The 15,196-nt window shown below is 41.5% G+C and overlaps 1 protein-coding gene across 1 annotated transcript; it reads left to right on the top strand.

The window, feature by feature from the left end:
- The first annotated feature begins 6,406 nt into the window (after nucleotides 1-6,406).
- On the top strand, nucleotides 6,407-13,523 carry errfi1a (ERBB receptor feedback inhibitor 1a). The gene is made up of 4 exons (XM_008408582.3): nucleotides 6,407-6,640; nucleotides 9,806-10,016; nucleotides 10,177-10,253; nucleotides 10,364-13,523. The coding sequence occupies exons 2-4, from the start codon at nucleotides 9,862-9,864 to the stop codon at nucleotides 11,422-11,424; spliced, it is 1,293 nt and encodes a 430-aa protein (XP_008406804.1). The 5' UTR covers nucleotides 6,407-6,640; nucleotides 9,806-9,861; the 3' UTR covers nucleotides 11,425-13,523.
- The last annotated feature ends 1,673 nt before the right edge of the window (nucleotides 13,524-15,196 follow it).

The following is a 15,196-nucleotide window of genomic DNA, read 5'->3' as shown; positions in this document are numbered from 1 at the left end:
ACAATGAATGGGCGTCTTAAATAAAAAATGATGCCCTTAACTCCCTAATGGGAGGCAGTCAGCTCCCCCATAACCACTGTGAACTTTAAAGGGTAAAACGCGAATGTGGAACAACTTTAAAGTTTGAAAGGGTATAAAAAAAATACAAAAACAGCTGCAAATCAGGAGATGATGTCAATTCCAGCAGGTGTTTTGGTCAGTTAATTACTAAATGAGGAAATAGCGACACGAGGCATAAAAATTGTAAAAAGTACCACAAACATTTTGGAGTTCAAAATGTTTGAACTCCAAAAACGCTCAAGAATTATTGACCTAGGCCACTGTTAATCGAGACTTTTTATGGCTAAAATATAGTGAAATTAGGGTTGGTTTAAGCAATTTTAAACCCTGACTTCAACTTTAAAAAGCTGTTGTGAGAACATTCAGTATTTGGAAACGTTTACCATCTCCTTTTGCAGCTGGAAAGAAAACCCAAGCTGCATGACTCCCTCCGCAGCTGTCGTTTTCACAGCTTCACCCAAAAAGGCAGGCACAAATACAATGTTTATGAGCGTGTCTGCCTGAGGGATTATGCGTGACTGTATAAGTAATCAAAGAAGTATGTTCCTTCTCTCTTTTTTTTTAATGGGAGACTTTTAGAAGCCGTGCTTATAATTATTAGAGCAGGTTCTACTGAATCTGACTCAGGATCAGACTTACTGTGGGATGAGCTCAGCAACGACTCCCCCGCTCTCCGTCTGAAGTGATCCTCGGGTCCTGGAGACTAAACAAACACTGTCATCATAAGGGGGTGGATGGGCTTGCTCCACCCATTACTGACAGCAGACTCCTGGCTGCACTTGAACTGCTCAACGTAACAATGCTGAGGAGTGATGCAATAATGACTCCGTGTTGCTGCTATTGATTACATAGAAAGACAGTAAAAGGAAATACCTGTGCGTGATCAGATTTTCTCTAAAATCCCACAACTTCCCAGAAGTCGACACAGGAAGTGATTAATGGCTGAAGCAGCCAGTGGGACTTTAGCAGTTTGGCATTGTTATGATGTAGAAGTGCTTTAATTCGGCCTTATTTACATATGGTGGTGAGAAATGACACACTGTTGCCTAGGGTTTTATATTTTGTTTCCATGACCGGAGCCAAGTGTGTGTCTACCAGAATAAGAGAGGCTGAAAAAAAAGGAGCGCAATGAGTGTCATTTTGAAATTTAGTGCTCACAGCTGCACAAACTGGATTCCCATCCATTCCCTCCAGTAAGGAGTTAGGACTTCTTGGGGCTCTCTTTTAGGAAAATGTATAGATAAATCTTCACATCTAAAATTAAAATAAATGAGTCTGCATTGATTAAGTGGCGCAGTTGGTAGAGCTGTTGCCTTGCAGCAAGAAGGTTCTGGGTTCGATACCCGGCCTGGCGTCTTTCTGCATAGAGTTTGCATGTTCTCCCTGTGCATGTTGGGTTTTCTCTGGGTACTCTGGTTTCCTCCCACAGTCCAAAAACATGACTGTCAGGTTAATCAATCTCTCCAAATTGCCCCTAGGTGTGAGTGTGTGTGTGCATGGTTGTTTGTCCTGTGTGTCTCTGTGTTGCCCTGCGACAGACTGGCGACCTGTCCAGGGTGACCCAGCCTCTCACCCCCATTTACGTTAGCTGGAGATGGGCACCAGCACCCCCCCTGACCCCACTAAGGGACAAGGGTGTCAAGAAAATGGATGGATGATTAAGTCTTACTGAAAAGAACAATATAGATAAGATAACTGGTTTGTCCTAGGCTCTTAAAAACTTGGAACACAATTCAATTTAGTTTCTAATTAGATGTTGCAAGTTCAGAAACTCCAGCAAGGATCATCAGGAGTGTCTCTGACGTGACGCATTTGTCACCCGTTTACCTGCCAATAGCATGGGCAGCTTTGGTTGTGTCAGCCGCATTGTTTACCTTCTGACATGTCAAGTGTTTTGGTCACATTTTTCAAAAGGTGAATGGTTGTGAAATTGCCCGGCGGGGAAAGTCGTGGCAGACTCCATACACACGGTAGGTGTTAGAGAGGTGATACCTGAGGCCAGTTCCTCTGTTGAGGGGTGGTTTTTCATGTTTTACATAGATGCCTTCTGCAGCTACCTGGTTAGATAATCTCTGCCCAGGATGTGTAAATCCTGAGAAAAGCAGCTCCTACCTTTGCCAAGACTCGGTTGTAATCAGACAACCGAGTCTTGACCTTCGCTTGGGTTCTTCCATGCCTTTCTCAAGTGCTTGTTTGGTTTTTCTAAAATGTCTGACCGCTCATTATTACACAAGGCTGCATGTATCAAAATGTGTTATGTTAGCCTAAGATGTCAGCTTTAAGGTGCCACACTTATGCCACAGAATATTTTGAAATGCACGTCAAAATCTCTAACAACCTGATTTAACTGTAGATTAATGCCAGAGTTTCAGGAGCTAAAATGCCAAACGATTATTTACTTACAGTTGTAAGTACTATCATGCTTATTAGTGAAACCGATAAAACACATAAAAAGGTGTGCAGCAGTTTGTTTGCAGTACATGTGTGACATGTAATTGTGAAGATTAGCTGTCTACACGTGTCAGAAGTAAATGTTGTTCCTCAGCACATCTAGTGAAGCAAACAGAACCTGTGGTGATCATAGATTTGATATAATTTTATGGCTAGCAGCTGCTTAGCCAGACATAACATTTGCTTTTGAACGTGGAACAAATAACAGGGCCTTATATTTACCTTGGAAGTTGTATCTCTGAATTACGTCCTGCAGGTTGATCTACAAGCAGGAAAAACAGCAAACTGTTCTTTACATAGTCAAACACCAAAACGGTGTGTTCACAAAAATATTTACATGCTATTTGTGGGGCGCAAAATGTGAGGTAAATGTTTTAATTTCTCAAACTTTTTTACATGGTGGCCATATTGGATCATGACGGCAGGACCGACAAAGAACCTTCCAACTTTCATCTCCAGGAGTTGCTCTTGCTTTTTGGTAGAAATGGAGCACATCTCAACTGATTTTGTGAATATTTTTACAACAAGAAGACATTAAATGACCAAAACTTATGACTTCAGGCTTTTAATACCAAGATATTAGTTAAAGTTAACCATTCTGAACTATTCGTGATTCAGTATCCTCCAGGTTATTTCTCTACTTATTTGTGGAAAAACTTTTTTGTGGCATACATGTTAAATATTCAAATGAAAACACAACTTGCAAAGTTGAAATACCAAGGCACAATGCTACTGTTATTGTCTGCCGTTGCACGACAACCAATCCAGGAGTGCCATTCACTTTCCTTTGCACTGATTGGCTGAACCCCCAAGAGCGGCGATAAGGAAGACTGTCGAGGTTTTTACGAGGTCTCTGCACTCTAAAGGGCCAGATAAATAAAACTTTCAGGACAACAGTTGTGTGCTTGAAATTCATTTTATCAATAAAATTGAAGCCGTTTTTGCCTTTGCAAATTACATCATTATGAAAAGGTCTTCAGTTTTGTTTAATTTCAAAAAGCACTCATTAAATGCAGAGTTTGACACCTCTGCTGTCGAGATTCATCAAGCATTTTCTGCAAAGATTCAAATGATAGATAGGCATACAAAAGGGGAAACATAATGTACTTTTTCATTCAAGCATAGCTGGAAAAACATCCTCACCACCATAATTGTTGTTATGTAAGTGTAAGGCATCTTCACTGATAAATGTGCAAACAAATATGAACTGTACAAACCCTGCAGCATAATTTGCTTTAAAATATGGCGCGAGTGTTCTGATTTAATCTGTATTCAGAGAGCCTGGAAATAGCTTTTTTGCCCTCGCTTGTGCTCCATCAAGTGAACTTTAGTAGGATTTACAGTGTAGTGCGTCACCTCACTGTAACACCAAGCGTTTTGCTGCTGTGTGAATATCAGGGTGAACTTTGGAAGCAGACTGAGTATACACGTAATCTGATTACCTCAGCAAGCAGAGGAGATCAATGGTTTGATCTCCACAGAGAATAAATCATTTACAAAAATACTATGTTTTTTTTGTGCCCTGTGTGTGACTGACCTCCGCTCGTTTGTTGCTGGTGAAGGACTGAGAGCGATCAGCATAAGGACAGGAATACAGTTTCATAGCCTTGCATATACTGGAATGTGACCCATGAAGGACACTTCCTTTGTGTTTTCACACCAGCTGACAGGAAATGAGCCAAAAGTGTTACTTCTTTGAGAAGAGCTCGTCTGACAAAGCCCAAGTATGAGTCATGAAGCAAAGAAACCAAAGAAAAGGCAGACAACTTTTTTTCCTGAGGAGGGTATATCCTCTCTGACACAAGATCTGCCATCTCAACCTCTCATCGGGACTGCCTCTGGCTGCGGCGGCTTATCTTACTCCCTGACTTAGTTTTTTCCCCCTAATGACTACCTTTAAAAGGCACTTCCTGTGAGCAGTGACATCACAATGAGGTTCAGAGGCAGGGAGGGGTCGGGGGAAGTGAAGGGAGGAGAGATCACTTGGACATGAAGCCTATTTATGTTTTTGGCGGCACATGGAAACCAGCTCACTTGGAGATTCACTGAGTAATTCAAAATAAAATAAAAACAGTCTCATAGCTTTATTACATTAACCATCCACTTTTTTTTTGTTTTTTATCTTTCTCCTACCCAAGCAGCCAACCCGAATCCTGTCATTTGTGCTCAAATACACTGCAGGTTCCACCTCTTTTCACTTCGTTGGTCACAACTTGTCCGGAGGAATTCGAAAAATGTGGCTGAAATTATAAAAGGGGATTAGTGAGTGTCTGGTCCGTGCTAGGGCCAAACATGCAACAATAAGCCTTTTTGGGTTTGGAAGCAGGGGAAGCAAGCTGCAAAGGATTCCCAAACTCAAGAAGAGAAACAGCCTGTTCTTTCTCTTTCTGCACAAACACACCTCTGCTTTTCTGCCTCTATTGATTCCACTTGTTTGTAGCCATTGTGTCACCGTGTTTGCTTAGTGTGCATGTCACTGTTGGGTTTGTTTAGCCCAGTTAGATTACAGAGTTAATGCAACACCACTTATGGCCTAGCAGGGCTAAGTGGCAGGAGATGCTAGGTGGGACAGACAGGGGATTTAAAATTGTGCATATGCTAAATTAATGAGACTAAACTCTCTCTGTGCTGCCGTGTTCAGAGGTCATCATGTCTGGCGAGTGGAAAACAGGTCTGGCTGAAAGAAAATACAGAGGGAGAAGGAGGAGAAAAAGAACTGCTTAGCTCAGTTAAGCTGTCAGAAATGTTCTGTGCAGATAAATGTGTTTCTTTCTGCCTGCAGCCTGTGTTATCTTGCCTGGAGCCATCCCCATTATCACGTCTGTCTGCCTGTGGACCTGTGCTCCTGCCTCTGCAGCCTCCTTCTCATGATTCTTTTTATTTAGGTAAAACAGAGCTTGCATACGAGAAGGTTTGAGAGGTATAACCCAGCACTGCCCAAACGTTGCATGAGGAATTTTAGGGGCACGCTTGCATTAAAGGTTTCTTGCAATCACACTGTGTTGCTATCATTTGTCACAAACTCAGATCTGGGAGCACCCTACTCAAAAGTATTCTAATTGCAAGCTTGCAATGGTTTAGTGCGATTGTTTGTGACCAGAGCAGAAGGACTTATTAAAATATGGCTCGTTTGATTCATCTGGGAACTCTGACCCAAGAAGAAGACCCACCCAAAGTGAGCAAGTTCTGGTTGCAGGTCAGGAAATTTGTGTGATTCACTCATTTTTTCTGTGCTAACTAACACCAGTTCAAGCAGATAATGTATGTCTTTTCCTTTTAAAAATTCAAACATCAACATGCTTACAAGGTATTATGTGCGCCTCTTGTTGAATAAGATAGAAACCTATCAGAAGTGCCAACTTTCTCTATGTTTCACACGCATGCTGAACTTGAGGCTGCTTTAGATTTCTCAGAAATAAATTCTACTTCAAGGAGGGTTTTTATCGTAGTTCCCGCTGGAAACAAAACCAGACTTGCAAGTACAAATGGAATGCATCATTTGTTATTAAAATGAAACTTTAAGTTAGACGTTTTTCTTCTAATGTGTTTTTAAACCTACCTGAAGTAGGTTTAAGTGCTCTTCAGGTGAGCAGGAGACCCTCACCATTCACAAAGTTTGCATATTCAACAGGCCAGTTCCGAGCTAATCATTTTGATCATGCAGCAGCCAGATTCTTCACAATGGAGATGTAGTCTCTCAGCTTATTGCATGCAGGTAAAATGCACTTCTAAAGAATTACCTTCTAACTAACTAAATATCTAAGTGCACACCTAAATGTTGCCCCATGCGTGGGTTCAAGGGCGATTCTTCAATCAATATGCAAGTGACGTGCAGCCAGATGATTCTGGTTAAAAAGAGGGACTGCGCCTTTAAGAGAGGCGGAGCCTGCGTGTCTCTATGGTGTGGAGCTTACAAAACATTTCTCAATACAACACTGGAGGGATCTAGAACTGTCACAGTGTAGTCGGAGCGCCGCCAACTTGCAGGCGTCCTGTTCTTAATGCATCAGAAATCTGAAGACTTTACAAATTCAAGCTAAAACCCGAGAAAAGCAGCGGATCGTTATTTATAAGGACAAAAGGACTGTTTGTGGGCCAGTCAGCGAGGGAGACCAGAGGAGTTACTTAGGTGAGTCCATAATGTGATATTTATTTTTTATTTTTGCTTAGGGCACACTTGATGCAACTTCAGATCACACTTATTGTTTGCTTTATTTTTCTTTTCTATCTTTTTTTTCAATGTATATTTTAAATAAAATAAATTATCTAATCCAAATAGGAGTTTCTAATTACAGTTCTGACAGATAAGCTAGAAAAATTATAAGCAGATTCATAATCATGTACAACAATTAAAAAAAAAAAAGAGTGAACAATCACATTAGTGTCGCATAAATTGCGCGTTTAATTCAGGGGCTGCAATATCAATTCCTGATATGTATCCCACCTACACATGAAAAGGAAATCATTCATTGTGTATCTTCACTGTGCTTGCCAAATATCTGTCCTCTGCGTTGTGGCGTGAGTCACCTGGCTGCTACAGGGCTTTTAACCATTATTATCTCAATCCGGTAAAGCGAGGGGGTGTGCGCGCTGTTTGCTTGCCGCACAGGTAGAGCGGGTATGGTTGCTCGGAAACTGCTGCAGGGGTGTCATGAGCGGGGTGTGAACCGCTGCTTTCAAGCTCTGACTCCGACTTCTAGCTTTTAAAACCAAAGGGAAACAAACTAATGCACCACAGTGTCAATTTATTATTATTATTATTATTATTATTATTATTATTATTATTATTATTATTACTACCCTTTTAAGCAAGAGTTTGTCCAACTCTACAGCCATAGAAAAGGCCCACACTGTCTGGTCAGAAGGTCAGAATTAATTGACTGAAGGAATTTCTCTTGAGGAGAGGGGGTACATCATTTGTTTAATCCTGTTGCCTGTAAATGCGCCTGTGGTTAGCTGCCAGAATGGACTGTCTTTGCACCTGTTGCAAGAGGAAGCGCAAGCCTCAGGGGCTTCATTATCGAGGATCATGTTGCTTCCCGTCTCCGCCGAACCGAATCGGCAGCCCAGGACATGAAGAGGGGGGGGGCTGGGGCTCCTGCATGCCTTGTTGGGCAGTTTGGCTTGTCTCGACGGCCCTCGTGCTTCCTGTTGTTTTAGAGCTTTGTTTCTCAGCAGCTGTCAGGTCAGCACATAAATACATGGCTCAGGAGACCCGAAGCCGTCACAGCAAAGCCTGCAGCATAGGCAAACCTTGCAACTGCTTTGCACCCAAACGAGCACTTCCGGAAGGACAAGCCTTCAAAAATGCAGCAGTTGAATACAAACTTGGCAAAAAAATCTTTACAACTTGGAAGTATGCTAACAGAGCCATAAATGGTGCAAATTAAATCGTTTTTTGCTGCGTGTGTTTGTGAGCTGGGGTCAGATGCACGGACCAGGGTTTTCCTGGTTTTGTTTGAGTTTGGCCAATTTCCGTTTGTTTTACATTATTAAAACAAATATAAATAAATACAATCATGAATTTAATGAACTAGGAAATTAAATAAATATATTTTTTCTCTGTTTGACCTCCATTGATCAGAGCTAATCAAATCAAACCTGACGATTCAGATTTCTCGTCGATTTAATGTTGCCTCTCTGTCCCTTAAACAAAGAGTCAACTTCCATATCTACTATTTACATTTTATGAAAGTTGCAGCTATAAACTATTTAGAAGCACTTTAGACAGCTTGCATGTCATAAAATCAGCAGGACCAACAGTTTGGTGCAATTTCTGCTGGTGAACATATTTATTTAGTGTTACAGTGTTACAGTGCAATGCTAATATTAAGTAGCACAGCTACAATTGACACATTTTACTGGTTCTCCAACTTGAGTCAACTTGTTCAAGTCTTTTTCATATCTGAGTTTTAATGCACCACAGCACCACAGTTATTTTGCAGAATACACCATAACTATATAGGAACTATATCTGCTTCTCTTGTCCAGGCTGAGGTTGTTTGCTCATTGTAGCTGTTAGGAGGGACATAAACAACAATTAGGACATTTTTTGATGGTTATTTGTGGACAAAACTTTAACCCATTTGCGATTCCTGTGGAAAATCCAGCAATAATCTTCCTTAAAGTCAGAACTGCAACAATCCAACATGGCTGCCAGGCATAGAAAACTTCTCTACAAGTTGTAGGTGTAAACTATTTGTTTGGTTTTCTTGTGGTTGGTTTATTATCCCATTAAGCAGGTGACACAATAATTAAACTCTCTGTGTATTAATTAATACGCGTGCAACCACAAAAAATGAAGAAAAATGCAATAGTATTGTCCTGCATCGTTGCTGGTAGGCAGATCTAAAATGATTTAAACAAGAACCTACTCAAGCTCCAACATCCAAAGCAAATTCAAACTCAGCTCGATTCTGATAGACCCAAATCAGATTCTGCTCAGGACCTCATACAACCTCAGCGTGTTTGTCTGGAGCAGAGCAGGTTCTGCTGTTTTTGTGAAAAATGGGGGGGGAGGGGAAAAAACTGACTAAGTAAGTCTTGATCTGGGATTTATCTGTGATGACTTGCCAGATTTTTACAACAAACCGTAAACTCTCCGCAGCAGTTTCCAAGCACAGCTCTGCTTAGACAGTGACACATGTAAATGTAAGTTCAGTGTCACACAAAAGCCAGATCAAATTTTGCTCCCAGCGCTCACGGCTGACCCCAGAAATATCAATACGCTGCGAGGTTTCCACCCCTCTGAATATTGTATTCATTGTTTACTCAGGCCTGACACATACTTGACGCGACACACACATTCAGGTCACTTGACATTCGGAGTTCTTGCAACATCCAGTCTATCTGCGGTAACAGGAGGAGCCCCTTATGGCTTCCTATTCAGGAGGAGCAGGATTGCGGCACTGGAGCGTGGCACAGTCGAGTTTTAAAATAAACTAGAACCATTGTGAGGTGCAGAAAAGAAAATTGAAAGTTGGCTCTGGCTTGTGTAGGCACCAACAGTCTGTAAAACATACAGATCGGACATAAAAACTGTTTAATTGGTATTTTTGTCTCTTTCGGAGTAAAACTACAACACCTGAGATAAGCATTTCCATGATTATTCTTTTCAAAAAACAGAACAAGCGCCAGTTATTCAACAAAGAGAATATTTCCTAGTTAAGGATCTTGTCAGTCATGAACTGCTTGACTTTTTGTGTTGGGGTTTCCTCTCCATCTTCTTTTGCTGTCAGTCTTCTTCATTCCACCATCATCCTCCTCATCCCTGCCTTTTGTTTGTGTTTTTCAGACAGAGGAGAGAAGCAGGGGCAGCCGGCCGGGTGATCTGAGTGTTTCCTCGCTTTGATGCGATCCGACTGTGCCTGGAGCATGTCCACAGTGGGCCTGACTGCCCAGGAGATCTCTCTTCCCACAGAAAACCCCTTCCTCCGGGGCAGCTACTGTCACAGCATGGCTGGATCCAAACCGTCCTGGAGCTACCACCAGGAACCCATACACAAGTAAGGGTTTGGGTCTCGAAGTTCATCAGGGCTGAGGCACGTGTGACATGTTGAGCAGAAGCAGTTCAGGCTCGTCTTGGAAGAGTTGTAAACAAAAAAAATAAGATGCTTGTGTGATTTGACGTTCTGAAATTCTAAAATATATTGTTTTAATTTACAGTTTCTACTTTATGATGGACAGCCATGTAGAATCGAGCTACCGAACTCAGCAGAAAGCGCCGCCCCAAAGCCACGAGAGTAAGTGGATGTTGTATTATGCTTTATTTTTATTTAGTTTTAAATATGGAGTTGTAACCCATCTTAAAGCCTTGTTTCACTGATTGTTGTATTATGGTTTTCCTCAACAGAGCCGAAATACAGTCCCAAGTCTCAGAGTTTTGCTCAGAAGAAATGCCTACCCTCCCATTTGTCCCTGTCCCACGCCATGGAACCATCCAGCCAGAGTCCTGCAGATGACATGCAGAGGCTTTCTGTCAACGAGAACAGTCCACCTCTAACGCCAGTCAGAGTTTCCAAGCCCCTGCCACCCATCCCACCACAAACGGACATCTCCACTGAGCAGGCTGTGGATCATGAGGTGGAATCTTTCACCAGCACAGATGAAAGCTGCCGCCTCGTGTCCAATGATGACCAGTATTCCAAATCGTCTCCTTTTCGATGTGGACTCTCCCACAGGAGGAGCTTAAGAAATGTTGGGGAGATAAACTATGCTTATTACGACGGCCCTTTGGGGCCACACACCCAGCAGCACTCCCAACCCCAACCCCAACCCCAACCCCAACCCCAACACCAGCACCAGCACCATAACCATCACGCTTATCATCAGCAGGAAGCGCGACAACAGCATGAACAGCAACGACAGGAACCACCAGAGCACGCGGCCTGTCCGCGACCGCAGGACAAAGCTCAAAGGAAGCTACGGCGTTCTCACTCTGGCCCTGCGGGCTCTTTACACAAACCTTCATTTCTGCGCCTCTGTCCAAAACGTTACACCAATGGTTCAGACAAACCAGAGGTGCCACCCCCAATCCCTCCTCGCATGGTCAAGACGACAGAATCGCGCCGCTGGTCTGCAGAGGTCTCCTCTGGGGCTTACAGCGATGATGATAAACCACCCAAGTTGCCCCCAAGGGACCATTTTCCCAGAAGCATCTCCCGCACCCCAAGTCCAAAGAGCCTCCCCACATATCAAAACGGAGTCATGCCCCCAACTCAGAGTTTTGCACCGGACCCCAAGTATGTTAGCTGTCGGTGTTTTCATAGACAGAACAGCGAGGGCTCTACATGCACCGTTCCCATCATTGTGAAAGGCGACAGCAACACACATTACTACATTCTGCCTCAGCGGTCTTCGTTTGCAGATTCGTCCTGTGACTGCCACACCAAGAGAAAAGTAGATCTAGTTTAGTTTGAGAGGTTTTAGTGGAAGGAGAAGGACTGTACATGAGCAAAAAATAAAAACGACAACAAAACAAACAAACAAACAAACATAAAGACTCGACAAAATAGTGAAACCAGACGCCAACAACAGTCAAACTGCTGCTTTTTACAGTTTTTTTTCTTAATACCCCCATGTATTTTTTAACTCACAGGGTATGTGTGCACTGTATACAGTTACTGGTAATGTTGAACAGCTATCACAACTAAGATGCTTCGTCAGACTAAGGATTGTGATCAACATTCAACTTTGTAGAGATTATTTTTGATATGATTTTATTTCATGACATTCATTACTGTACTGTTTTATTTTTTTGTTTGTTTTAGTTGTCATTGACGATGTGGTACAATCAACAGGGACAAGCGGGCCTTGCACCCTATGTGCTCAGTGTTTTGTGTCTGGAATGGTGGGGATGTTTTTTTATGTAATGCACATGGGGCTTTCTGTGATGCTGCTTTTGTATCTTACAAGGGACAAAAGGTCAGTAAATGTAAACCATGTAACACTTAATATATGAAGTTTAAACCCCATCCCAGTGAACTTTTTAATGAAATGAAGGATCCTAGATATCAGTGTGATGTTTTATCCCAACATTGACGTGATGTAGTTCAAGTTCTACTCGTTCTGTGTTTTCCCCCACATGGCACGTTGTTTCTGGTAGCTACGCTTGTTTCCAAAGGAATCTTTGGTGCAGCTTATATGGAGAAGTTGTCTGTTGATGAGAGTATTTGTGTCTGTGCATGTGATTCACAATCGTTTAGTGGTGGACTTTCTGCAATATGTAGAGAATTGTCAACACAACCTGTTACTGTGTGCCGCTTCTTTTTTTTTTTTCTTTTTTTTATGCACACATTCATTTATTTCCAGTCTGTGTCCAGGTCTGTCCAGGTTGCACAGTAGTTGTGTTCATGCATCCGTACTGAAGTTTCCTCAAACTGTTAGAGGAAGCAAAAGTTATTTTTGTTTCTGCTCAAAAGTTGGACTTTCCGAGATCTCAGTCAGAAAGGGAACAGAAATGCCTCAAACCAATATCCAATATCGCTGTCGGACATGTAACACATAGTGGAAAGTGTGGTTATAAGCTATTTGTTAGCACTTCTGAGAGTGTGTGTTGTATTAAACCACTGGCATACATACTTATTTTTATGAACATGTTCATTTTAGAGTTTGCTTAAAAAGGAAAGGAATATATTATTATTAGTTGTATTGCTCAATCCCACAAGCTTTCCTGACCTTTTGAATCTGCTCAACACGTCATTCACTAAATATGACTTCCAAGTCAAACTGAGCTGAGCATTACGTTTGGTCACATTCTGAAAAAAACTATTACATTTTTCAACTCATTCAATATTTCCTTTAAATTGCCCAAAATGGTTTTAAAATATTAAAGATTAGACCCCAAGCTCAAGATGTGACCTAACTTTTGACCTAATATTCATAAATAGATTTGAAATCGGGCAGATCTGCGATAAGGGATGTCAGTCCAACCAGTTAATACAGCGACGGTGCAGGATTCGGCCTCTTGCCTGCCTGACACCGACTTTCCTGTTCTGCACACGCATTCCTTGCTTTACGTGATTGCAGTGGGTGTGGCCTGAAAAGACTTTGGCTGCTGGCAGCCAGGAAGAACGTATGAGTTTTATTGTTGTAGATTATTCACCAAGCACCCGGATGTTGTGAAAATTGTAGCACATGTATTGAAGTAACCCCTTCGGTATCAAACACGGTGTTCAGTTTTTGGGAAACATAACCTTTGAGGTCAGTCGGTCATTGAAGTCTACTCCCTCTATGTCCTCCTCTTCCTCACCACCCACAATGTTGCTTTTTGACCTAAATGTTTGAAATGTTTACATCACACACTATTTAATCTTAAGGTATTCGTATGTCTTATGAGAAATGATGAAACTAAATGAAGACTAGTATATCAAGAAATAACTTCTCTGCTGTGGTTGAAACAAAATGCACTGGGAGAGTTCAGTATGCTTTGTACAGTATTTAACGATTCCATTTGTTATTATGAATAGCTGAGACTTTTAAAAGAAAGCCAAAATAAAATGACTTATTTATGAGCTTGCTTCAGTCTTGTTTCTTGAATCTGTCAGCGTGAACTCAGTAGTTCCTTTCAGCTGTTTGGCCTGTTTTATCACCCACACGCCCTCATGCTGTGCCTTATTGTGACTGGCCTCCATCCAGAGAAAGAAGAGCGACAGGTGTAAAATTTTCCTCTTCCTGGTTAAAAAGCAATTTCCTCCTTGCACGACTGCTCTCCTGTTCCCTGTCAACCAACTTTGCACACAAAGGTTTTTTTATACACTTTCACAGTAATTATTACTTTTTACTCTTCTGTTGAGTCCAGGTGGCGAACACGTAGAGCAAAGTCAAATATCCCCTAAATAAGCTGCAGACCAACTGTTGTTAAATTATACTCAGTTAAACCTTTCAGACAGGTACAACAATTTGTGATTCTCTAGATTAGGTGTTTTTTTATTCATTTATTTTTGCAACAAAGGGTGGCAGCTCGATCTACTCAGGCCACGTACAAACCTTTTCACCTAGTTCACTCAGGCAAGCTTGAGCACCGACAAAGGCAACCAAAGAAAGGCAGATTGCTTGTTTTAAACATCTGCTGAACTGGAAATGAACAAGCGAGGTTTGAGACAAGCATCTGAATTCACAAAGTGGCATCATTTATAGTAAGAAGGAAGTTTTTTTTTTGTCTGCTTTATTTTTTTGTAGATATTTTTAAAACTTTGCCCAAGGGATATTTTTAAGAGTAAATCATTTGGCATGTCACTCTATTTCTGTCCTCTTTCTGTTTCCTTATTTTGTGCTCCAAAATTGGTCAGGACTTCCTGCCTTTCCTTACTAAGCTGTTTTCAGAGTAATTAACTTCCTGTGAGTGAATTTACTTCAAGCTTAAGACTTTTATTCTGACCTCAAAGTTCTCGCTAATTGTTTGACTTGTGGAGCTTGTTCTTTGGATGAAAACTATTATGAGGATCCCAGTTACAGATTCAGCTATTGTTGCACTCCCTCTGCTGGCTGTCTTGAGCAAGGCATGCCTGTGTTAAAAAAAAGAGTTGGATCTAATCATTTTAAAGATTGAAAATGTATTCATTTCATTTATTCAATTAAAAATGTAATAGACATAGATTTCTTTAGCAAAGATGAATTTATTTCCAGTGTTTATTATAATTTGGATTCTCATGGCTCACAGCATGCCAACCCTTATTCTGCTCAGTCCAGCTGAAACACTCCTGACATTGTCTGTAGTTCAGGAGTGGCTTAACTTGAGGACTACAACAGTGGCAGGGTATGTTTGTTTGTGGTATCCATTTTTTATGTGCACCACACTTTTTTCTTCCACACAACTTTACATGAATATGTTTGGATTCAGTTCTTCGTTCCTAACATATTTAATAAGGACCATTTGGATGTGATATTTCTGATTTATTTTTTGTCATTCTGATTCTGAGTCAACTGGATTCAAGCCCTGGCCTGGATGTTCTCTCTGTATGCTCCTCTAGTACTCTCATTATAATAATAATAATAAAAAAATGGGTAATAGGTTATTTGGCCATACTAAAACAGCCAATAAATCAGAGTGTGTCTGTAAATCAGTGTGTGTCTCTGCATTGCCTGCACAAACAGGTGACCTGTCCTGGGTTTAATCCGCTTCTTGCCCAATGACGGCTGTACAAAGATGTGACTCTAACTGACCCTACAAAGCTACATGGGTATG

The sequence above is a fragment of the Poecilia reticulata genome, chromosome 5, assembly GCF_904066995.2.
Source record: "Poecilia reticulata chromosome 5, P_reticulata-male-v2, whole genome shotgun sequence".
Classification (NCBI taxonomy): domain Eukaryota; kingdom Metazoa; phylum Chordata; class Actinopteri; order Cyprinodontiformes; family Poeciliidae; genus Poecilia; species Poecilia reticulata.
The sequence above is the reverse complement of the archived record's forward strand: the minus strand, read 5'-3'. Positions and strand labels throughout refer to the sequence as shown.

Coding starts and splice junctions, on each gene's coding strand:
- errfi1a (XM_008408582.3), top strand. CDS start 9,862: ATGCGATCCGACTGTGCCTGGAGCATGTCCACAGTGGGCCTGACTGCC. Junction 10,017..10,176: donor CACCAGGAACCCATACACAA/GTAAGGGTTTGG, acceptor TTTAATTTACAG/TTTCTACTTTATGATGGACA. Junction 10,254..10,363: donor GCCGCCCCAAAGCCACGAGA/GTAAGTGGATGT, acceptor TTTCCTCAACAG/AGCCGAAATACAGTCCCAAG.